The sequence below is a fragment of the Tachysurus vachellii genome, chromosome 20 (assembly GCF_030014155.1).
Source record: "Tachysurus vachellii isolate PV-2020 chromosome 20, HZAU_Pvac_v1, whole genome shotgun sequence".
In the NCBI taxonomy this organism is placed as follows: Eukaryota; Metazoa; Chordata; class Actinopteri; order Siluriformes; family Bagridae; genus Tachysurus; species Tachysurus vachellii.
Window position 1 is genome coordinate 11,791,512 of NC_083479.1, and position 26,272 is coordinate 11,817,783.

General features: G+C 41.1%; 1 protein-coding gene across 3 annotated transcripts; it reads left to right on the forward strand.

Moving 5' to 3' along the window:
- Positions 1–181: 181 nt before the first annotated feature.
- si:dkey-175g6.2 (trichohyalin) lies at positions 182–26,146 on the forward strand. Of its 3 annotated transcripts, none has more exons than XM_060895997.1 (2): positions 182–228; positions 23,358–26,146. In XM_060895997.1, coding segments are annotated over exons 1-2 (1,902 nt in total). In that variant the 5' UTR covers positions 182–226; the 3' UTR covers positions 25,258–26,146. The 3 variants fall into 3 exon arrangements, with proteins under 3 accessions (XP_060751980.1, XP_060751981.1, XP_060751982.1); XM_060895998.1 differs by lacking the exon at positions 182–228 and adding an exon at positions 21,931–22,286; XM_060895999.1 differs by lacking the exon at positions 182–228 and adding an exon at positions 21,931–22,286 and having other exon boundaries at positions 23,384–26,146.
- The last annotated feature ends 126 nt before the right edge of the window (positions 26,147–26,272 follow it).

Sequence of the window (26,272 nt, forward strand, 5' to 3'; positions counted from 1 at the left end):
TTTATATCTGTGTGTGTGTGTGTGTGTGTGTGTGTGTGTGTGTGTGTGTGTGTGTGTGTGTGTGTATGTGTAATGGAGATAACCTCTATTGTCCTTCCTTCCTGTGTCCTCTGTCCTCACAGCTCCCTGTGGCCTCTTATGGAGCTACCAAGTGTCTCTGTATCAAAATCCTTAAAATAAAAAGCAATTTATTTTTTTAGGTTTTTAAGAAAGGATTCAGCAAAACATGTAAGTAAAATAAAAATATTCATATTCATGTCTATATATCTATTATAATATCTATTATAAATCATATTTGCTTTAGGCTTATGTAAAATATGGTATTAAAAAGCTTAATTCTAATTCTAATTGCACTTCATAAATATTTTGTCCTCTAATCAAACTCTTTCTGTACATACAAATGAACAACAAATTCACATTTTAAATGTGTATATGACTTTACTTCAGAGTCAGTAAAGTTTACTGGATTGACGTATACCAAGAGAATTGTATAGCCTAGTGTAAGTGCACTTTATAGAGCGTTATACAAAAATAGTGAAATAGTAGCCTAAAATTAGTGATACATAGTGATACTAATGTATCACAGTATAAAAATATTTTGACAAATTTTTTTAAGGGTTACATAGTCATTTCATACAACTGGAATGAAATAGTATTATCTGGCATAAATGCTGAGATGTGTGTGTGAGAGAAAAGGAAAGGATCAGTTGAGCATCAGCGGCATAGCAGTGGTATGAAATCCCATGTATGTATATGACTTCACCAATGGAGTGTGCATAGGTGAAAAACAGAAAAAGACACGTCAATAAGCCTTGTGTGAAACCTGTGAATAGTCTTCATTGGGCAACTGTCAATTTCATCCATGTAACTTGATATGACTGTCCATATAGGTGTAATGAGTCTGTCTATGTTTCTGTCCTGTTTCTGTCTGCTGTCTTTCCCTGTGGCTAATTGTTTGCTCCGCCCACTCTTTGGTTTCCATGGACATTAATTGTACTCATTCATCTCCTCAAGTGTGTTGTCTTTGTCTTTGATTGTCTCTGCTTTGTCATTGGTTCCTGTCAGTTATATATACTCTGTTTGTTCACTTCCCTGGTGTTGGTCGTTTTGCATGTTGGATGTTGGAGTGCCTGTTCCTGTTTCCTGTTAGCCCTGTTTGCTGCCTTGTTCTGTCTGCCTGTCTGTTCAGCTGTATTTTGTGTTTTGGACAAGTAAAAACTTTAAAATCTGCATTTGGATCCTCACTCGCCTTTGTCCTGCATCGTAACAGAACGACCAACCACAACATGGATCCAGCAGAAATTTTGTTTTGTGTTTGTCAAGACAATTCCCCAATCGAGGAATATGTTGAGGTGTTTTTGGACCTATGTAATCGGGTGGACTTCGGCGAGAAGGAGCTGAAGGACATCTTTCGGCATGGTTTGGAGGACGGGCTGCGCTACCTAGTGCCATTGGGCCGAGAGGTGGGGCCTTTCACGGACCTGGCCAACGTAGCGTTGCTCCTGGGCGGGTCCTCCCTAACCGTGCACAGGACAGAGTCGGACACCGGCCCTAAATATTTTTTTGGGGGGGGGCAGTAGGCATCGGGGTCCGTGGGCTGCGGAGCCAGGCCAGCCACGGACGCCCGAGGCCCCTACGGTACCTCGGCCCGACCCAGGCCTGTGTACGCCGGTGACCGAACCCGTCCACATGGGTGCCAGACCGGAGAGCTCGGGCGAGGCCCGGGGGAACCGGCTGATCGCCAAGCTGGCGGACACCCCGATGGTGCCGGTTCGGGCGGCCGGCATCCCTACGGCCCCGGCTGGAGCACCTAAGGCACCTGAAGCGCCCGAACCCGCCGAAGCGCCCGAACCCGCCGAAGCGCCCGAACCCGCTGAGACACCGGATCCGACCGAACCGACCGGGACGATGGGACCGACCGGGTCAACCGAGTCAGCCGGACCGACCAGGTCAACAGAACCGACCGGGTCAATCGAGCCAGCCGGACCGACCGGGTCAACGGAACCAGCCGAACCGACCAGGTCGATGGGTCCGACCGGGTCAACCGAGCCAGCCGGACCGACCGGGTCAACGGAACCGACCGGGTCAACCGAGCCAGCCGGACCGACCGGGTCAACGGAACCAGCCGAACCGACCAGGTCGATGGGTCCGACCGGGTCAACCAAGCCAGCCGGACCGACCGGGTCAACGGAACCGACCGGGTCAACAGAACCAGCCGGGCCTACCAGGTCGACAGAACCAGCCGAACCGACCGGGTCGATGGAACCAGCGAGTATGGTTGCGCCCAAGCCCCGTAGACTCTCTGTCCTGCCTGAAGGGCTTGATACCGAATGGCTCTGCCTATCTGCTCTATCAGTCCCCAGTTTTGTCTCCCTGTCTGTCAGTCTCTCCCTCTCCTGTCCATCCTTATAGGTTCAATGCGCCTCCAGCACCACCCTGGCCACCAACTCTGCTCTGGTCGCTGGCTCTGCCTGCGGCGCCACCCTGGTCTCCAGTCCTGCTCTGGTCGCTGGCTCTGCCTGCGGCACCACCCTGGTCTCCAGTCCTGCTCTGGTCGCTGGCTCTGCCTGCGGCACCACCCTGGCCTCCGGTCCTGCTCTGGTCGCTGACTCTGCCTGCGGCGCCACCCTGGTCTCCAGTCCCGCTCTGGTCGCTGGCTCTGCCGGCTCCGCCCTGGCCTCCTGCTCTGCCGGCTCCGCCCTGGCCTCCTGCTCTGCCGGCTCCGCCCTGGCCTCCTGCTCTGCCGGCTCCGCCCTGGCCTCCTGCTCTGCCGGCTCCGCCCTGGCCTCCAGCTTCGCCGGCTCTGCCCTGCCCTCTGCCGCCACATAGACCTGGCCCGCCTTCCCGCCCCCTGTTCCGCCTCCGCTCCACCACCCTCCGGTTCTGCGTTGGAGTGTCTGGAATCCACTCCTGGGGGGGGGCTCTGTAATGAGTCTGTCTATGTTTCTGTCCTGTTTCTGTCTGCTGTCTTTCCCTGTGGCTAATTGTTTGCTCCGCCCACTCTTTGGTTTCCATGGACATTAATTGTACTCATTCATCTCCTCAGGTGTGTTGTCTTTGTCTCTGCTTTGTCATTGGTTCCTGTCAGTTATATATACTGTTTGTTCACTTCCCTGGTGTTGGTCGTTTTGCATGTTGGATGTTGGAGTGCCTGTTCCTGTTTCCTGTTAGCCCTGTTTGCTGCCTTGTTCTGTCTGCCTGTCTGTTCAGCTGTATTTTGTGTTTTGGACAAGTAAAAACTTTAAAATCTGCATTTGGATCCTCACTCGCCTTTGTCCAGCATCGTAACAATAGGTAAGGTACAAACCATTGCGATGCTCTAAGAAGGATGATGACTGTTGATAGTTGTCCTAGAGTTGTGAAGCTTCTCAGGAATGGCCAAAAGAGCAGAAGTGAAAGATAAGATCATTGCATATATTTTTCTGCTTATTTAAACATAGGCAGTTGACCTAGAAACACTATTAAAATCAGCTTGAGTTATATGATTTTGACATTTCATCAGAATACAGTAAATGAGGCCAATTTGAATGAAATTTGAATAAACATTAAAAGAGAAGAATTACAGCCAAGTATATTTGTATGTATTTTCAGTTTTGCCAAATGATCTTCAGTGAGGGCACACAACCATGGGAAAAGGAGAAAAAACTTAAATAACACCATTTTATCTTGGTGCAATTATTCCCCAAACAGTGGCTTATAATGTTGGTAACATAAGACAGATGGACACTTTGTGTATTTTAGTTATTTGAACCTACTGAGGCAAACAGATGTTAGTGTAAGGATTTGCCACCACCAGCATGAATCCCTGGAACCAACCCACCTTGTTGGTGGAGTTGGTGTAATGGTGTGGGGAATATTTTTTTTGCATACTTTGGGCTTGTTAATACCACTCAATCATGTCTTGAATGCTACACCGTATTTGAGTATAGTTGCTGACCATGTGCATCCCTTCATGGATACAAATTCACATCTTCTAATTCTATAATTTTCCAACATCACAGTAAGTTTAGTGTTTGCCAGTGGCTTTCCCAGTTTCTGGATTTGAATCCAGTTCAACAGTTTTAGGATGTGGTAGAACAGACGATTCACAGCTTGAAAGAAAAAAATCTGCAGGGATTATGTGATGCAATCATGTGTGTTTGTGTGTGTGTAATGGAGATAACCTCTATTGTCCTTCCTTCCTGTGTCCACACCTCACAGCTCCCTTATGTGGCCTCTTATGGAGCTACCCAGTGTCTCTGTATCAAAATCCTTAAAATAAAAAGCAATTTATTTTCTTAGGTTTTTAAGAAAGGCTTCAGCAAACTTGTAGGTAAAATAAAACCTCATCCTAAAAGGATGCTCTTATCTATATGTCAATTGTAAATCATATTGACTTTCAACTTTCAACATGTAAAACCTGGTATTTAAAAGCTTAATTATAATTATAATGCCACTTCATTAATCTTTGTCCTCTCAGTAAATTGTTTCTGTATATCCAGAATTTGTACAACAAATTCACATTTTAAAAGTGTATATTTGGCAGGTTTCTAATTAAAAAATATGTCCCAGTTGTTGCGATCACACCAGTCTTCATCATTGTGTCTAAACCGCTCTAATTGGCTCATAGGTCATTATAGCGTATGGTGTTTTTAATAGCTTTGGACATTGTAATAAATCAGTTGAATGAAGACCTCATTACTAGCATCACTCCTTTTTATGGTTTGATAGGTAGCAGTAAAAAATGATCTAACAGCTCTCTAGATAATATTCTGAGATTAGGTGGGATTAGAAAGGCAGAAAAAAACAGGATTAACTAAGATTTATCTGAAGCACATATGACAAAATTTTGCTTAACCAGATTAACCCTGGAAAAAAAAAGAACCCTTTGCCTTACCCCCACATCAGTCATGCTGCCTTAAGTGCCCAGTCATGTATACTGTTTACAAAACAGCACAGAGCTTGGAGTCAGCAGTAAGACATTTTTTCTCTCAATGAAAGCAGACACCTGTATTTGTTACGTGACACAGAAGATACTGAAAATGATTCACGTCACAGCAGTATAGAAATCAAACCACAGATTTCATTTTACTATGCCACAGCTTTTTTGCAACAGTACATTGACTTGTGTGTCTAAAATAACAATGAAAAGAGACAATGTGGTTTTATAAAAATGCTCGTATTTCTCGAATGGATTATAATGTAAAGCCTCTTTGTGTGGAAATATGGAGTTACTCGAACAAGAGGTTGCAAAAGCTACTTGATGGCAACATCCAGTTGCCGCTGCTATCTGACGGGTTAATGCACTGTGACAGTCTTTGTGCTGAGCTGCAGGCAGTGGAATAGGGGGAGTAGGAGGGGTCCATAATAACAAGACAAATAAGAGGAAAATTGTTTTTAGCTGCACCGTATTTGCCAAGGGGAGATAAGAGGAGATGTCAGCTTCTGGAAAACGTGGATAAACTCTTTGTGGGGGTTCAGATTTTGCATAGTGGGGGAGGAATGGCAAGGGGGCGTTTCTGAGATAGCGAAAGGTGCCATTCCTTTGTCTCTGAAAATAGAAAGACATGCATCCCACAGCTAGTGGGAAAAGTGATACACAGTGATGTTGCAGTCTCGTAGCAATGTGGTGATGTTGTATGACGTGGGGACTTTGCGAGCGGGGTGTGTGAGTGTATATGTCTGTGAGATGGTGTGCGAATGAGAAAGGAATTGTAAATACATCAGAAAGGACATGCAGTGAAAAACGAAACAGATGAAAGTGACCAAGATCAATGATGGTGTGGCAGAAATGGAAAAAGATTGGGATAGGGCAAGCAAGGGAAGCATATTTTTGTGACTAGAGAGAAAATTGAGTAGAAAGGCGAAAGACAGAGTGAGAAGGAGGGGTGAAGAGGGAGAAATTGAAAGCGTGCCAGAGTGATTCAAACCCCCCTCCCCAAATACAACCCCACTCCCACCCCCTCTCCCCCCAACCCTTTTTGTATTTTACATTCAGTGCAGGTCGCTTCCTGGCACTTCACGTTTTCGACCCAGGCGTATGACGCATCACTCCCAGATGAAGGGTACCTGCTGCTGCCGAGGCTGATAATGATGATAGTTATGATGATAACAATAATAACCAACTTCCCATGTTGCTTCTGCATGGCCTGTCGCTTACGTGGCAGGACTATCAGCTGCATTTACACGCTATGTGGAGATACAATGGTAGCCTTGGGAGTGTGTGTAGAACAAATGAACAGTGTACTGTATATGTGTGTATATGTGTTTTCACCTATGTGGCAATACAATTATTTTATAGTCCCTCCTGGACAGTTTCTTGTCATTTTTGACAACTTAACTAATTGGAAGTCTTCCTCTCACAATCCTCGTATGATCCAGATAAGCTTGACTCCTCTTATAGTGTAGATGTAGGCAAATTTCTATACTGGACCAAAATGATGGTGTATATATACAGGCTGTGGGGGAACATTTTGGATTTTGTTGGCATTGTTTGTGTCTCTGTCATCAAGTACAGAGAAGGATCAATACAAAGTTATTCTAAGTCACCACCTTTACCCTGTGATGAAACATTTCTATCCTGATGGGAGTGTATGTAGATTAGGACCCCAATGGGAGATTATAAAACCCCAGTGAGGCAATGTTTTGGAAGAATGGTTTTCATCCCTCCAGTACAGCTCTAGAACCAATACCAAGGCACATTAGAGCTGTTCTGGCATACTTAATGTTGTCTTTTTTCCTTTAATCTGTTCCCAACTGTATCTTCCAGAACTAAATAGATAAACACACAAATTCATCATTACACTTCTCCAAATCTTGTCTTTCTTACTCTGATATTTATTTCATGCCTTAAACCAGTTTTGATAATTGAGCTTCCGTGACTCATTCACCATGCACAGTAATGCTTGTACTATTGCTCTGTACTATTGTTTTTCCTTTAATGAATTAAAACTGTCTCATGACATTTTTCATTGTCTTTAGGTACAAAATGTTTGAACGTCTGGGACAATAGTAGGAATAAAACTTACTGAAAGTTCCATAATTGAAGAATTAAACCTGACATTGCTGTTTTTGTGTGTAATGCCACAAATAAAAAGCTCTGTGATGGAGCTGAAATATGAAAAGGGGGTTTCATGACAGTGGACTAATACCTTACTTTTAAACTTGGAAAAGTGCAGTACTACATGGTTTAAAATGCAATGGGAAATGAAATTCAATGGGATGAAATTGAACTTGGCTCTCATGTCTCATATAACCAGAAGATATCAATTAAAGGCATTTAATTAATAGATGGTATAGCATTGCACTTAAAAAAATCAAGTTGGTTGTAATGGATTGGTGAAACAAACATTGATTTGGAGGGTATATTTGAAAATGTATTCAGTTTATATACAGTATAAATTAGGCATCACATTGATGATGAAATAAAGACTCTAAACTAATAACATCCTCTGCTATCATAAATGCAATGTGTTCTTTATGGGGAAAATAATATACTGCATGATAGATGGGAGTCTAAGAGAGTAAAATGTGCTCATCATATTTTGACTCTGATTTATAACCCCCAAGCATCAACCCACACACACACACACACACACACACACACACACACACACACACACACACACACACACACACACCAGAGCTTTTAGGCACTTCAGAATGTTTCTTTACATCATCACCAGCTGCTGTGTAGAGTCCTCCATCACCCTCCTGGTGTATAGTAATTAAAAGCTACATTGTATGAGCAAAATGCTTTTAATTGTTAAAAAGTGGGGGTTTTGGTGTGCAAATTTGCCTTTGCGCAATGGAGACTTAATTACTGCCTTCAAGTGAAGAAACAGATTGAGTGCTATTAGGTGTATGGCGGTCGGCACAGCAGCCATTAGCGATGAGCTAAATTGGGCTTATTTCCATTCAGGGACATGGGGCAGGTGGATAAAGAAAGAAAGCAAAGACAGAAAGGGATATAAGCAATGAATAACACTAGAGCAGCGAGATTAAGCACATGAAGTAAATACATGAGTGAAATGTTTAGTTAACAAAAGATTACCATCATTATTACTATGTTTGACTTTTAGCATATCTACTGAGCCACACGGCACCCTCTCTGTCTGATGATAAACATCACAGTGGGCCTTTTTAATTTATCTGCCATGGTTTTAAAAAGGATTAGTTCAGTCATCCCGTCACTGTGTTTCAAATATTTGCGCAGCTCCCATACATAAACATTTACAAGGTTATAAAGCAAAATTTAGGCAGAAACACTAAATATAAGATTCCCATTCATGAGCCGGGATGTTTTTGAGATGTTGTGTTTCTTACAGACAATGAAGTCACATCTATAAGCTCAGGAGGATAGAACACAGCTCAAATGAAGCACTGTTTTCATTGTTCAGATAAACACTAGAGTTCGTTGTAATGTGGACACAGATTAAGCCCAGGCTTAAATTGAAAAAAGGATTTGAAGCAGGAAAATCCCCTTTCGATGGTTTAATGTAGCCAGAAACTAGGCTTTATCTCTATTCTAATTATGGTCTCTGGCATTGTGTTGCTTGAAGACTGCAAATGTAGATTGGACAAGAGTAATCCATGCTGAGGCAATGAGCAGAGATGATAGTCTTCCAGCCTGCAGCTGCCTCACGCCACACATTAGCCATTCATTGTAAGGAGAAAGGGCAGAATAAGACCATTTGAGCTTATTACAATAATAGAGGTAGTTTTGTGTGAAGACAGGGATTTGTTAGATCGGTGTGTAGGTGTGTGCTCGTTTATGCCGACTGAATTTAATTCATGTGACGATTCATTTGTATGTTACTGTATTTGTTTTTGATTGTGTTGTTGTTTGATTTCCCTTTGCTGTAACTTGCTAGCAGGAGATGGGCTACAGTATAGGATAAATGGTACAACTGAATTCTTTATTGTTACCATTTTCTTTTGATTGTTCTGTTTTTTTTAATAATTTCTTTGTTTTCCAGCATGTTTGTGTATATTATATAGATATTTTGACCATGAGACGATATCTGGATGTCCCTATGAGAAAAACTAGAATTTTCTTTAAAAAAAACCCCAAAACATTTATTGTGGATAGATAGATAGATAGATAGATAGATAGATAGATAGATAGATAGATAGATAGATAGATAGATGCTGGGCTTATTGCTGGAGTCAGGTTTTCATGTAGACATTAATTAGCTGTATTACTATTTATGTCAATAGAGGGTCCCCACAAATATAGTAAGACCAGTGAGTGTGTGTGAGTGTGTGTCTGTGTATTTCATAATGGCAGAATTGTGCATACATTTGTACAGGTGTGTGTGAGGCTGAGTGTGTGAGAGAGTGATAATGTTGTAGATTCTTCTGAGGTTTTTCTGACACTCATCCCTTTTCATCCTTTGAACACTGTAACCTCAACATTTTGCTGCCTTTTATCAAAGTGCCTTGGGCAGATGAAAAGGGATGGACATTGTCTATTTGTGTGTGTGTGTGTGTGTGTGTGTGTGTGTGTGTGTGTGTGTGTGTGTGTGTGTGTGTGTGCCTGGGCAAGTGTACAAGAAAGAAGGAAATAAATGAAAAGCAGAAAATAAATGTACATGAGTAAGAAATGTAATAGAACTGCAGTGTAGCCAGATGAAAACTCCAACTTCTGCAGAAATAGCTCTTGTGATGCAAAGCCTTTAAGAAATCCATTTGTCTTTATGTAAGAAATACATATAGTCTGTCTGTCTCTCTCCCTCTCTACACTGTATTTCTCTTCATGCTTCCCTGCTTCCTCTTCATTTATCTGCCACTAAATACAGAAAGAGAAGCATTCCAATAAACTTTATTAATATTGAAAAGCAGGCTTTCTCTCTCTACCACTGAACCTTTCACAGTGTCCATTTGCAAGATAAAAAAACACACATTGTGTTGATGTCAGTGGGGACCATAGACCCTATGTGTTTTGTAGTAAGTGGGCACATAGCAGCAGAGCAGCAGCACAAATCATATTTATTGCAAGTGCCACCTTTTCCCTTCTGCCCTCCCTGTCATTTAACATCACTTTCCTATCAATCATTGCTTTTACACGCCTAATTCTCTTTTTGTCTCCAACTTGCTCCCCCCTTTGCACTTTCATCATTTCATTTATCACCTGCTCATATCCATCCATCTCTCAGTATGCACCTCCATTCTTCTGTTGCCATTACTCTTCCTTTATCAGACTGTTTGTTGGTTTTGACCATTCATCATATCATCTCATGCCTCATTATTATTGCTGTTATGAGCAGCCAGCAAAACAGATGCTATTTACAGTGACAGCCCCTTTGCAGTGTGGTGGGATGGTCAAAACAAATGGCGAGGCCGCTCATGAATTCTGAAATGAGCACATTCTATAAAAAAATACAATCCGCAAGCATATCAGGTTATCTGCCAAGCTGGACAGTAAAGCTCTACAGCACAGCAGGAGGAGTATTATATGTAATAGGCTTTATTATTCACTCCCTTGACTTTAGGTGGTCTATCTCAAATAATTCCAAAAGGCGAGAAAATGCAGTGTCTCTCCTGCAGCTGAGGCTGATCACTGAAGCGTTTCAAAGCCATTTGATTGAAAATGAGTGCAGCTCGAGCGTGAAAATGGCAAGCTGTTTGTGATGTCACATAAGGCCTGACTCATACAGTACTGTTGTATTTCTGCCTTACTCAAAAGCGCATAGCCACTGCAGATGTTTGTATCGCAGCTCATTTTAACACTTACAAAAATCTATACAATAGCCGACTGCAGGTATGTGAGTGTCTGATATTTGTCATCTGACATAATGTCACGATTGATGGATTTGGCTCTAATGTGAGCAGTCTCAAAGAAAAGATAAGCCTTGTTAAGGCTTTTCTAATAATTTTGTTTATGTTTAGAATCCACAGCATGTCCAATTTGACAGCCATGGCAGAAGCAGCCATGTTGGAGCTGAAACGAGATGGCGGCGTGCTCTGTTTTACTCTTGTGCTTTTTTTGAGAGCTCGCAACTGCATTGGCTAATCATTGGAGCTGAATGCAGCCACGGAATGCTTTCCTAGGAATGCTGTTGTTTGACTAAATTGCTCTCGTCTTTGTGTGGAGGAAAGCGGATCAGAGCCTGCGGCTCACGAAGGGCGGCTGATTGCAGCTATTGTCTGCCGAGTATGGCTTGCGGCACTCATAGGCAAACTGCTGCTCAAGGGGACTGGTGCAGGGAGAACAACAGGAACAGAAATATAGATGGTGCGAGCAAAGAAATGGTTAAATTCATAGCTTGTGGTCTAAAAGTGTTTCCACCCTCTAGAGGTTCTCACATTCACTGTTTAATGAATGATATGTACTACTCTGTCTGTGGAATAGTATGTTGTGAATGGTGTAGTTTAACACAGGAGCACTCAACATATGACCTGCATTCACACCACTCTGCCCCTAATGACATTCACTTCTAGCCAGCGTGCCCTGACAACTAAAGGGAATGCTTTGTTAAAGACCTGTTTTTTTCTTCTTTTTTTTAAAAAAAAACTTGAAAAACTGACAAAATGCTGCAATCCCCCTAGACTGCTACAACCTTTGTGTTTTGATATCTGAGATATGCCAGTGGAAATTGTTCATTACTTTTTGCATATTCACATGTGGCGTGAATAAGAAAAGATTTCTGTATTGATCCAAAAAATATTCTGCTTTCAGATCTACAAAAAAACGCATTGGGAATCTCCATGTTTACAGACGTGAGATTGTTTAGTCTTTTTATATACATTATCATGTTTTGGCATTAGTAAGAGAAAGAGAGAGAGATAAAGAGAAGGAAAGAGAGAGATTTGTGCGTGTGTGTACACTGTATATAAATTGGCAGGTTGTAATTAAATGTGCAGACCTCTCCACTATCTCCTCCTCCAGCCGTGCGCCAGTGACGCACACGCCGGCTGCAGAGAAGTGAGTCATCCAGCCCCGAGGATCACCACCCCTCCCTCTGTCTCTCCATCTTCCCCACCCGTCTCCCCTTTACCTTTCTCCCTCCATTCACTCCAAAACATGTGCTCTATGTCTCCAGTCTGCTTGCTTTACCCCTTTCTTTCTCCAAACACATTATACTGCATGGCAAATTTCCTACCCCCTTTTATGCATTCCACCAGATCCCTCTGTGTATTTCCTTCACATTCTTACAACCTGTTCTACCAATACTTCACTCTAGTATATTTCTCTTTTTCCTCTCCTTCGTTTCCTCCCTTTAAAGATAAACTGCTGTCTTGCTCTCCATTTTAGCCTAAAGCATTTTCACATCCAGAACAAAAAGTCAGAGGCGGCAAGGATGATGCGGCAGCTTATCTCTTCTGAACTATACGCAAAAGTGACGAAGCAGATGACTTTTCACGCTTCGGCTCTCGCCCTGCTGCCAGAAACCGTGAGTAGTGATCGATGGCTCTAAGTTATAGAAACAGCTAAACAAAAGGAAGAAAAGAATCGATGCATTATGTGGCAACGAACCAAAGTCATGGAAAGACAACCACGGCTGGCCACAATTGCCAAACAGAGGACTGAGTCATTATCTGACTCATAATTAATTATTACCTTGGGCTTTGGACAAAGGCTCAACCTGCCAAAGGATGACAGTGACAAGGAAAAACAAATGAAGCGTGGAGTAGAGACAACACAAAAAGGTGTAGTGTTGATTCACTGAGTAGACCTGGCCAATCTTATCAGTGTGCTGCAGTTGTAAAGGCAGCACTGTGAAGTGGCCCACTCTTCACTCCAGCTTTTAATCATGCTGGTTCACTCTCACTGAGGCCACACATACCTCTGTGGTCATTTAGAGGGTGAGTGGGAAGAAAACATTAAATTCATGACTCATGTAATTGTGTGCACTTGCTGGATCCATTTTTTTTTCCTAAAAAGAAAAGTTCATCCCCTGCAAAAAGAAGCAATTTAACGCCTAACTTTGCACGCTTATCCAATTAGCTTCATCCAGCATACGACGTGTGCAAGGGAAATTCAGATGTTTGTAAGCATCTTCACAGCCACAGAATGTGCTTTAATGGAGGGTATATGCATTGTGAAATGGAATCAGTACCTGCTAAAACACAAATGTTTTCGGATGAAAAGCAGGGCGTAAAATTCGGGGTGGGGTTTAGCTCCGTAAGCGTATGAATGAGAGTATAGGTATTGAAATCCAGAGACTCTTGTGCCTGTGCTCTGAGTCATGCAGTTGTCAGTGGAGCTGAAGCACTGCGGTGGGATGGTAAAGTCATAGCGAGTGCACTTCAGTCACAAAACTCTGCTTCTCAGCAATCGTCAGAATCCATTCTCCTCAGCAATCCTCTTGCTCATGTTACTGGATCTGTAAAGCTCAAGAACTGAACTCAAGAGTTTTTGGTTCTGCAACAAATGAGGCTTTTATAAGCATTGTATAGGACTGCAGCAACTAAAGCTTTTGCTATGATCTTAATATAAACTACTACATAACAAACTATAGTGTTAGGGCTTTAATATCTGATGCCATAAGAATATAAGTATAATGACACAAAGTGTAAACACCCATAACGCAGCTTTTAAATGGGTATATACAGAAACCTGAACCAAAAGCATGGTATTGTGTAAAATATGTTCTGATACATTGAGCATAATCTAATTAAGTGGACTTTATTGTCATTCCTCGCATCTAAGTCTGATGTAATGTCAAGAGCGATACATGGTTCCCCGGAATCACAGTGCTACACTTCACATGAAATATTGACAGTCAAGAGGATATATAAACACAGCAATAGTGTTAAGTCCATAAAAACAATAAACTATAAACTACACAATAAACACTACAGTGGAAACTAAACTCTACACAACAGAATTTATTGCACAGTAATATTTTGATAAGGTGACACTTCTGTTAATAGTCCTGAGCAGCAGTATGAACATGATTTTGTAGACATATGCCTCTCTTGCAAAGTGACAGAGAGCAGTGGGTAGGGAAGTGTAGCAGAGTGAAATAAAATTAAATGGCCATCAGGCAGATATGTTTAAGGGTCTAATGGACTGTGAAAAGTAACTGTTCATGAAACAGAAACACTTGGTCTGGATTCTCCATTCTTCAGTGTCAGGAAAACCCAGTGGTAGACTGTGCCAGACAGCAATGCCATCTTGTTGATGCTGAGATGTGTATCTTGGCTCTCTTCAGTCTTCTTAAGAATTGACAGTGCTGACGTAACTTCTTCACTAATTATAATGTGTTAAGGGACCATGAGCAGTTTTTGGTAATGTGTACTCCCAGGAATTTAAGTTGCTCACTGTTTTTATTGTCACATCACCAATGTGTAGAGGGTGTGAGCTACGCATGTCCTGTCTGTAGGCAGTTTCATTGTTGTTGCTGATGAACCCCACAATAGTGGCATCGTCAGCAAACTTAATGATATGTTTGTGGAGATGTTTGGCTAAACAGTTGAGTGGGTGAGTGTTGTGTACAATTTAAGACTCAGTACACAACCCTGGGGGTTCCAGTTCTCTGGATCCTGACTGTCTGTGGCCAGTTGCTCAGAAAGTCCAGAATTCAGCAAGTTAAATCATAGTCAGGTGATTGATGTTTGTACTAATGATATACAATGGATATAAAAAGTGTACACAACCCTGTTAACGCTTGTTTTTGTCATATATAAGAAATGAAACCAAGAATGATGTCAGAACCTTTTGCATCCACAATGAAAATTTATAACAAATAAATGAAAACAAATACAAATTAAGCAAAAAATATAATAAAAAAAAAGATTTACAATAAACATTTGTGTGCGTGTGCTCAGCCTTTCCTAATTGATGATGTCTGAATGATTTTCATAAACACCAAATAAAGATCAGCTGTTTCTGTAGGATCATCTTTTTGGTTTCATTTGACTGCTGAAGCCATGATCTGCAGAGTAATCGATTGGGAGAGAAGTATAAAGGAAGGTCCAAAACATTTGTTGTACAAATGAAACACTGTAATTGTCAGCACCAACAAATAGAGAAAATGTAGCACAACCGTAACATCACCAAGAACAGGATGTCCCTCCAAAATTTATAAATGTACAAGACAAAACATACCATGGAGACTTGCCAAAAACTTGCCAAGAGTCCTACAGCAACATTAAAGGAGCTGTAGGAATATCTGACAAGTACTGATTACTCTCTGCTGCTGACAACAATCTCTCACATTCTTTATATGTTTGGGTTATGGGGTACGGTGGCTAGATGGAATCTCTTTTTCACAAAAAAAAAACAAACAAAACAACAAGCTCCTTGTCGATCCATGAATCTTCACAGGTTCCACCAAGGACTCAAAACCAACTGGATGATTTAGATACACCGCCTGTTTGTGAATATTTTACTGTAAAAAACTTTCTAATAAATGTATACTTTATATGTGTGCAACAAATAACCAGGTTTACATTTATGGCAAAGAATGTCATATTGTTTTGATTAATTTATATATTCCATCAAGAAACCTTAAAAGATGTGCACTTTTCTGTGTGTCAATGAACAGCAGAGGCAGGGAGAATCACCTGAACACTCCTGTCTCAGCTGCTGACAGTCCACAAAAAGTTTACTGAAAAAGGGGTCATCCTGTGCTTTTGGACATCACATCTGGGCGCAGATGCCCCTCTCCCAGTGTATTGGCTGTGTGACTGTGTGTCTGCTGCATCATTGTTCAGTCCAGTTAAGTGAGTTACCCTCAGTGAGACCTACAGTGGGTAGTTTACATTTACAGCATTTGGGTAGTTCAATCTGTGGGGCCTTCATGCAAGACTTATGACTTTCTTGCCACAATGGGAATGGACAACTCCTAAGGTTCTCTTTGCCTTGTCCAACCTCAACAAACCACCTTTCGAAGAGTTTGCTATATTCAAAGCAAGTCAGGAAACACCAGTGGTACAGTTTGTGCAATTCCAGCTTTTGTTGTATATTTGAAAATGTATAAATAAAAATGTTAAGATGAGCTCAAAACCTAATTTCCATCTCGTATTGAAGTGTTTTAAAATGTCAAAAGCATCTCAGTTGTCTATAGCTTTAAAAATATCGAATCAACAGGCCATCTACTCTTCTAAGTATGAGTTTCTTATACTGTGTTTGTTCTATATTATATAACACTTACAAACCAAACAACAGTATTACGTCTGCAGCTCTGCAATTTGCTGACGGCACACCATGGCATGATTTGATGGATTGAATCAGGCAGTGGTAATTAAACGATTAATAGTACTTAGCTCAAGTCAGTTCATCTCCTGTGTTGGCTCCCACTGGGCCTGCCATCATAGGGAAATTACACAGATGTTATCGCGAACCTCGCCTACACATACACACAATCAGCATATAGGAAGAAGTCAGTTCACACATATTCAAACATATATCATAAGCTACATAGACAGAGATAACACAACAGTGGGGTGAGTAGGGTATGTGGGGCTCCTCTTTTGAGTACTGGGGAAAGGAATTCTAAGTGAAAGACGAGAGGACAAAAAACACCATAAAACAAACATATTTGCATTTTTCATATTCTCAAGAGTCTGTATAATATTTATATTAGACCATTTGAAATGCCTAATGGGTTACTTATAAGATAAAGTGCTTTTAACAATACTATAATCAGTCATCTACTTACACACTGACAATCACTGTCAGTCAAGTTTACCTTTCTGCACCTTCCCATGACCTTTTCCTGCTCGTTCTGAGGTTTTTGGGCTTTTATGTTGGTTTTACTATGAAGATGGGAGTAATGAGAACAAGGGAGGATATGGTCCATTTGGCGCTTACACATCTTTCTGCTCACCAAACGTGACTCTATTTTGTAAGTTTCTATTTTTTTCAGGGGCAATACTAGCGCATACACACACCCCATCACCATTCATCTTCTGTACTTTTTTCCCTTCTCCCACCCAGTGTGTATGTGCCTGTTTGTCTGCCCACATCTCTCTCTCTCTCTCTCTCTCTCTCTCTCTCTCACACACACACACACTCACTCTCACTCTCTCTCTCTCTCTCTCTCTCTCACACACACACACACACACATTTGTCTTAATATCCTTGTAAAGACCTTCCTTTAACACAGTTATTGTGCTATTCCTATAGCTAAATAGCACCCTTAACTTCGCCTCAGTTAAACAAACATAATCTTTTTTTAATTGTTTCCTTTTTATTTTTTTTTCTTGGTTTCAGCAGCTTTTGGGGGAAACATTGAGATGGGTGCAGCCAGTTGTTCTCACAAGGCCAAAAACTGTCACATATTCCTGTTCTTGTGAGGACATTTGGTCCCCATCCTGTTCTAAAAACACACACACACACACACACACACTCACTCATAATTCGTTCCCCTCCCTCCCTTTGGTTGGAGCAGAGAGACTTGTAGCCTTGTGGGTGTCTTGGATGAGTCACATCGGCAAATTACCCAGTTTAAAGCATTTCTCAAATGACTTCCCGTCCAGTCGCGCTGATCACCGATAACAGTTTTCATTTCTGCAAGGAGTTTTGGAGGACACTCGTGAGCATCCGTGTCTGGTCGCGCGTGCACTCCTTGCGGAGTTGATGTGCACGTGCTTGAACCGATTTGAGTGTAAACACTTTGACAACATGCGACTGGATTTTTGATAAGCCAGGAATTCGATAAGATGCTCGCAAGAATATCGTTCTTATTTTTTCCCCAGACTTGCCCTTATGAAAAGATCAGTTTCAACCCTACAGCAAAATGATTTATTAACTCGTTGCATTCATGAAATGATTCATATTAGATTATACTAAAAACATTCTTTAAAAAAAAGCTGATTGTGTTGAATATTTAATTAAAATAGATTTTAATCCTCAACACTCTAAACACCTCCCTGCTGTCGTATTTGTCTCTCTAAAATTATAAGCCAGAAAGTGTAATAATTTATTAAATTGCCCATTCATTTCCTCATTTTCTTTTTCTGGGATCACTGACGTATCCAACGAGACTTCATTTTTAAAAATATATCCCATGATTCCAGACTTAAATGAGAACCTGGAAACGTCACAGAAGCGTGTGCATTACAAAATAAAGCCTGACCGCGCGACGCCCTCTACCGGACATGACGTGAAACAGCAGACACGCATCAGCTCACCCAGTGTAAAGAACACAAATGCAATTATTAGCTGGGATCCTGGTAACTAAAATGAAGTGCAAGTCCAAATACACTCACTATGAAATGTTTACATTGTGTTAATGAAAAGTATATTCCTTTAATACGTTATAAATTTTAGACATACATATTATTATTATTATTATTATTATTATTATTATTATTATTATTATTATTATTATTATTATTATTACACTGTTCCTAAATAATATTACAACTCTATTATAAAAGGTTACTAATAAAGCAATAGCTTATCAGAATGCTTTGATTTATTATTATTATTAATAATAATAATAATAATAATAATAATAATAATAATAATAATAATAATAATAATAATAACAACAACAATAATAACAACATAAAAACTCCTCTAACACCTGACAAGTAATAGTTTGGAGCCTCAAACGTAGAGATTTCGCCATGTGGCCAAAAACTATGGACATTTACATTTTAAATCTGATTTTTAAAAGTATATGTATACTCAATATATTGCTGTGTGTATTGTGTTCCTTACACAAACCGAATCTTCTGACCATTTTTGTTGTCTAGAAGACTTTTAACTACAAGGCAAATTTCAACAAGAAGTAAATAAAGTAAAATTAAAATTAAACGTGAAAAAACAAACAAACAACAGAATCACATTTCCACATTTGCACATAATAAAAACGTAACAAAACGTGTAAGACTTAAATGTCAAATTCGATATATTGCTATTCGTATATATATAGTATATATACTATACTACTATTACTATTAGTGATTGTGTATAGAGAACATATAGAGTCCTGTCTATTCCTGGGAATCTATTTGAACCAGCTGTGACTGCACAGCAGCATCAAGCTTTAAGTGCACTCATTAACCTCAGGGTGGTCTGTTCATTTACACCTTTATTTGGGCGTTAATTACTTTGTCTTTTTTTGCCTCTCGTCATTAATCAGACATCGACAGATTTATATAAATCCGGTATTTGAAATCTTGGAGAAAACGCAAAATACTACTGTAGTCTATTTTTTTCTCCGTGAGAGAAAAGGTGATTGATTTTAAGGAACCGACGGCTCTTAGTGATATGAAGCGGTTCATTAACCGCGGACACGAAGCCCGAGCTCCTGTGTAATGTGTCACAGGCGCGTGCATCGCTCCAAAGGTTTCCATTACATATTATTTCTGAACAAATGTAGATATGCTGGACTTTTGCGCATGAAGCCGTGCACAAAGCTGAATCTGCTTTCCGGTGGATGGACTCAAAAAATAGGATGGGGGGGGATAAACATGATTTACAAGACATTTTTTTAGCTTGTTAAATTTCTTTGCATTTTTACGTCCAAATAATCTCCTTTCTCTTCTCTCGTTGTGCCAGTGCGGTGCAATATGCAAGCCTTAGTATGACAAGTCAATACGGGATCTCAGTGCATCATTACAGGGACACTTTATTCAAACGCTTTACTTACAAACTAAACGTTAAATTAGATACCAAATGATCTAAACGAAGCGTGTTTATTTTATTAAAAGGGATTGTTTCAAGCTCGTCTTGCTTTGAATCGAAGTTGGTGCGCGCGCGCAAAATGGAGCTTTCCGCACAAAAAAGGGAACGACAGCGCGCGAGACACCAAATGCCCAATTCAGACCTGGAACAGAGACGAAAATGCCCTCTTCCGCTTGCAGTGCTTTAAATGACACAGTCTGCATCCGATCTAAAACAGACACAGAACATGTTTTCGCAGCACGACTCGAAACGGACAGACTCGAGCACGCAGCGCATTTCTACTCGCTATCTAAGTTCGACTCGCTACCTATTTATTAAAAGCATTGTTGGTTATTGTTCGGGTTTTACTAGTGATAATTAGCATGTCGTTTTCGGCGATGACGCGGGTATACGCGCTCTCCTTGTTAATATGTGCCAGGCTAATCTATTCGGGGCCACGTGGCGCACAAAGCCACCTTCCTGTCCGACATTTTTTTAGCAGCACAGAGCTCGCCTTAGGGGACCGGGTGTTTCTATCGGAACCGGCAATAAAAACATACTCGGGGTTTATGCGACCCCCCACTCGGCGTGTGGGCGCGAGATTCGGGTTCCACATCATTACGCCTGAGCCGCAGCGGAGGAGCTGAAACACACGAGAACCTTTTTTCTTTTTTTTTTTAGAGCCATTTTTTTCCATCTTCTCGTGTGGGAGTAGGAATTCTTTTATTCATAAGGGGCATGTTATGCCACTTCCATTAAGCGCCTTTGTATTTGATGCATTAACAACTGATAAGCATTTTTCCCATTTTCATCGGGCAGCATGACTGTGGTACACTTTGCAAAAGAAGAAGAAGGACGAACGTGTCCATTTAAACGAGCATATAAAATGTTAGTACTGATCAAACTTGTAGTAATAGTAATGACAGTTATAATAGGAGTAGGAATGATGATGATGATGATGATGCTGATGTTAACCCACGAATTCAGAAAGGCGCACTTTCAGCCACACAGTGATGACTTAACGCACAATGTCTTTGCCTCAGTTATGACGCTGAATAAATTTGTGTATGAGAATTACGCGATATATATTTTGGGTATGTGATAACCCTTTAACACACTCTCTATTTTGCTTTTAAGGGGGCTTGAGAGGTGGTGAGTCAGCGCGGGGGATGGAAAGCGCCCAGTTGAAGGGCCGTCACTGGGCTAATGCTGAGTGGCAGTCGATAATGCCAAGGCGGATCACACTCTGCCCTCTGGCCCCTAAGCACTGACAATCCAGGTAGAAACACACAAGCTTTACTTCGTTTTGAGCTAATGGTATATGGATTTAGAGACCAATACGTCTTAAAACGTGTCCTCGTTACAACAAATGCACAATATTAAGCCGAGTGAGTTTGTTTTTAGATTGTTTGGAGCATTTTATAATGTGGCAAGATACACTTGTTAGTCCAAAGGTCCTGATCGTGTCATGGAGTTGATTAGTGTTGCCAGAACATGTTGTGACGCATTGAGCATTTTCAGAAATTAAGATTCCGAATAAGATTTTCCCATTATGTGAAGGCGCTGCCACTTACAATGGGACTCAGGAGACGTCAATGTGCACAGTGCGACTAATTAAATGACACGAACCATAAACTGTGATTGGACGGTTTGAGGTGGGTCAAGACTCCCCCAGAGTATTTTAGAAATTAGGCCTTATTCCTAAAGTACAAATGAAGGATATTAAGTTATAACCATGTAAATAAAGTCTGCTACAGAGCAGCTTCATATACGTTATTTGGTTGCATCCCGATGAGTCCTATTTTAAGGAATATTTGTATATAACATAATTGAACCACAAATACACGTAATTCCCACAAATGACAGCCTCTAAATAGGGACAGAATGAGAGGGTGACGCGCGAGCCAGATGGATGAAAGTCGACGATGGGCGCGAGAGACAAAGACTGTCAAATTGGAGGTGCTCGGGAAATGGAGCGGAAATGGAGCGGCGGAGCGGAGCCGCGTGCGTCACGGCGGCCTCAGTCGTTTGACTCCGGTCCAGGTCCGATTAACGGGCAAGTCCCTACAAACACCAGACCGAAGGGGTAAAAGTAGTGATTTTTTATTAGGGGGATACCGAACACTGCCTGAAGATGTGCGTCTTTGCACCAGGAGTCAATTCATTTAGACTCATCTTCAATGATCCTCCCAATTAAATAGGCCCTCACATCATGTATCGTCATTCTGCTTCCGAACCCACGTCAATTAATTAATAAAACGAATTCGAGAACTTGTTTTAAACGATAAAGTTTCTGATTTCCAAGCACGGTGCTCTCCGTTCTTAATGGAGAGAGTTGCTTCATTCATGCCGTTTCCGTTCATTCATCAGAGCAGCGTAACGTACCCTCTGAGTTCAAACGAGACACGAAATTCTTATCAATGAAGGGGGGTGACGTCAAAGGCGGCGCGCTGTGACTCGTCGGTCACGTGTTCCCACACGCCTCTACTTATCGGCGCAGAGCTGTCCGCGGTCCTGATAAAAAAATCACGCGCCACACTGACGTACAACAACCACCAACATCTTTCACATGTGCAAATAAGAGTGAATCTTAAACGAAATATCAGTTTGGGCCTGGAAAACAAACTTTTTTTCTTAATTTCGAATAAATAAGGACTGAAATCTTCGAGCTTCATTCGTTAGAGACGAAGAGGCACAGGAGCACTTCTGAGTTGCAGCTGAATTTTGTACGGGATCGCAGGTGAGTGGCGTGTGTACGCTTTTATTACTCATTTCTATGCACGTTAAAAGACATAGACAGTTAAAATGTAGCATAGGAATGCGAGGTAGGTCTCAGACAAATGTTTTATCCGGCAGCGCTCATGAATGTGTGAAAATGTTCAGCCGAACAGCTGATTTTCAGAGTATCGAATTAAAAATGATCAAATGTAAAAACAACAACAAAAAAACAATGTATATTCAGCATCGATTAAGCTAATGTGATCCAAGATCAGACCTTTTAAAGAATAATCTGATTTCAGGATTTTTTTCTGATAAATTATTATGAGAAAAGTACCTGAGCTTAAGCAGTAGTCCTATAATTCCAGCTATGTCTATAGAAAACGAAATAAATTAAACCGTTTTATAATATGGTCTTATCTAGAATATGACTATGAATACTATGAGATCGCACACAGTAGCTCCATATCTTCCGCTATACAGCATCACGACACTATACGACAGTGTGTTATAACCCGTCTCGCATTCATGTGTGAACTGCATTTTAAAGTTACATTCCGGCTAAGAAAAACTGGCTTAACATTACCAAGGAATTTCTATTTATCATCAGTCTTACGGTTTTGCAGGAATAGCGTCGGAATTCAGTGAATTCGGATATTTGCAAATGAGCAAATAAAGACTAATATGTGAATTAGTCGGTTTTGTGGTTTGTTTGTTTGTTGGTTTTTTGTGGCATACTAGTAGTAATGAGCAAAATAGTAATTCTTATACAAATGCGTATATACATGCATATACAGTATATATATATATATATATATATATATATATATATATATATATATATATATATATATATATATATATATATATATATATGGTCTTTGGTCTTTGGTCATGGAATAATAATTTCATAATTTTATTAATAATAAAAATGATTTATTTCAACCATACAGAGCTTTAAAGGGGGGGTTGCACTGCTGTTAATGGTGCTAGGGTAATAAATTGTATTATGCAGGGGTTTGTGTGTCATATGACTGTATTGTGTAAATGACACTAGGATTGATTCGTTTTGTTTTGTGTTTGTGTTTGCAAGGTGCTCACCCTGTCCCCTCTCCCCAGCCCCATCTGGTCTGCTCTGCAAGGACATGACCTGCTGCCATCCTCCCTCCTCTACTCTCCTGTTAGTCCTGCTCAGCATTGCTCAACAGCTACCTGCTGCTGCCCCACTGCTATCTGAAAGCCCTCTCACGGGCACCAGCAATGAAACACTCTGGCTGGTGCAACCTGATCCAGCCACAGCAGCTGGACCGGTCCGGACACACAGGAAAGTGGAAGCCATCCTCCAGACTCCACTGGGACAGGGACGATTTACAGGCATAGACTCTGCCAAGGCGCTGGTGTCTGTCTTGTTAGAGGCTCTTGATCATCCGGCTAGAGAAGAGAAGGGAGACCATGTAGAGAAAGAGGAGTATATAAATAAGGAGCCATGGAAGGAACTGGAGATGTGGAGGGATCAGGAGGAGCACAGAATCTCTGAGCAAGGCACGGATGAGGAGGAGAATATTGAAATACCACAGTCTGGATCGACTGAGGCGATGCAAGGAGTGGAGAAGAGAGGAGACAAAAAGGTAGGATTAACAGACCCATGGGTTTCAGATGAAAAGAATGAGAATGTAAATGGTGAAAACAAGTTTAAGGAAAAGGAAGGATTTCTGCAGAGTTTGCTCAGTGGGAAAGCAGAGGTCACACCCCAAATTATCACCTCACTTCAGCGTAAAACCAGGGGCTATTTTCAAAACATTGACCTTGGTCTCCAGGACAATGAGATCCTCCCACCTCTGAAGGGCTACAAAGCTTATAACCAGCAGCTGGCCTTGGCCAGCAAGAAGCTCAAGTGGCAAGAAGAGAGACAGAAAAACCCCTCCCAGCTTGAGAGAAACTTCATGGATGATTTTGACTTTATAGACGAGGAAGAGGAGGTCCTTCCACGTGAGGAAGAAGAGGCAAGAGCACGAGCTGAGCAGGAAGAGGTGCGAAGACAGGAGGCAGAGGCACAAGAGGCGCGAGAGGAAGAGCAGAGACTTGCAGACATTGCCTCTGACATGCTTCTGGAATACATGGGGAGGAAACAAAAATCATCTTCTTATATGAAAGACAGGAAGAATGCTTTATTGCTCAACAATGTGGCTGAGGACAAGCGGTCTAACGAAGTGGAGGACAGTGATGATGATGAAATGGACCCAGAGACGATTGACAAACTGATTGAAATCTCTAGTAAACTGCACCTACCTGCCGATGATGTAGTTGAGATCATCACAGATGTGGAGGAGAAGAAGAAGAGAAAGGACCCACCACCCAGCAATGTACCCCGTTTTCGGCCTTTAGTCCCACTTAAAGCCAAACAGAGAGCTCCACATTATCAATACCCTAAGTCCCCAAAGAAAGCTTCTCACAAGATGAACCCATATAAAAAGTGGTACAAGGAGAAAAGTAAATCCAAGTTCAACAAGCAGGACTACTGGTTTAAGCCAGAGAAGCAGTTACTAGCATATCCTTCCTTTCCCTACTATCAGAAGCCATATCGAGCCTATTATCCTGTCTATTTTCCATCTCCTAAATCACGCTTCTATACAAATCCTGCACTCTCCTTTGACTACAACTTTGGGGACCCCATTGGTTTTGGCTTTAAGCCTCCCAAACGTAGGTACAAAGACAGAGCCAAGGGAAGGGAGCGAAACTGGGTGCAAGGGGGCCGCCGGCCCCAAAATGTCTACCCTTTAGCTGACACAGTCATTTCTAACTACATCCTTCCTCATCCCCGAACTTATCAGACGCTCCCTGTGCCCAAAGCCCGCTCTCCTCCAAGTGCAGTGGCACCTGGCTATTATTACCACCCAGACTATGCGTATGACGAGCCAGAACCTGTTCCAGATAGTGATGATGAGCTAGAAAACTTCATTGAGAAGATTTACTACAATCGCAGGTTGTTCTAGATAGTTCTCTATCAGGGGGAAAGACCTGTGATAAACCATAGCGATGAAAAAAGAGTGAGGAGAACAAAGAGAAAAATGGAATGAGTGAGGGATAAGGGCTGAGGAAAGACTAATTCTATGTTACTTCTCCACTCTTGTTTTTTAAAACATTCCAGGTTAGGTCAGAAAAGCGATGTTAATGAGGTACTGGACCCTCTGTGTGTTTGCATTCTGTTCCTCTCGCAGTTTACATTTTCATTTGGTGAGAGAACTTACGGGTGAATTTGACAGGCTTCATTCAGGTATGGTTTTACTCTTGCATGTCAAAACATTTTAGGTGCCAATTGCAAGAGACCCATGTTTACACAAAGATTACTTTTGATGCTTGATTAATTAACGTGATTTTAAAAAAAGGGTCTCAGCTTAGGCTGAAGTCTTGACTCACTAGTGAAATTATTACTGACCCATCTTTTTCATAGGCCATGTTTAGTTGTTATTATCAGTAGTCTTTTTGTCTTAATATGGCTCTATTTAATTCATGTGCATGCAGGTCTTGCACCATTGAAAATAATAACTTTATGTGGAACAAAAACATATATCCACCACAAACTTGAAAGCAAATCTTCCATTCTGTTTAAATACATGCAAAATGGTGGGTGTCTTTAAAGGATGGATGTCATGTGATGGTAGTTTTTTCAGTATTCTTTCACCTTACCAATGATTTACTCTATGCTTCACATAAACATTTTTAAAACGCCTTTATTACTGTTCATGGGTTGCCTCTAGCATTTTATCAACACATTTTATCTTTGTCTTGAGGGTCAGAAGAAAGCTGTATATATCATGTCTATTTAAAAGAAGTTTTAAAACACTTGAAAAGTCTTGAGAAATAAACTGAGGTTGAAACGTCTGCACGTCTATCTGTATTTGCATCTTTAAAAAAAAACAGAAAAAAATATGGGGGAAACTTGCCTCTTTGAAAAACTGTGGTTATTTAAAAAAAATATATACAAAAAAAAACCCTAAGAAAGAAATC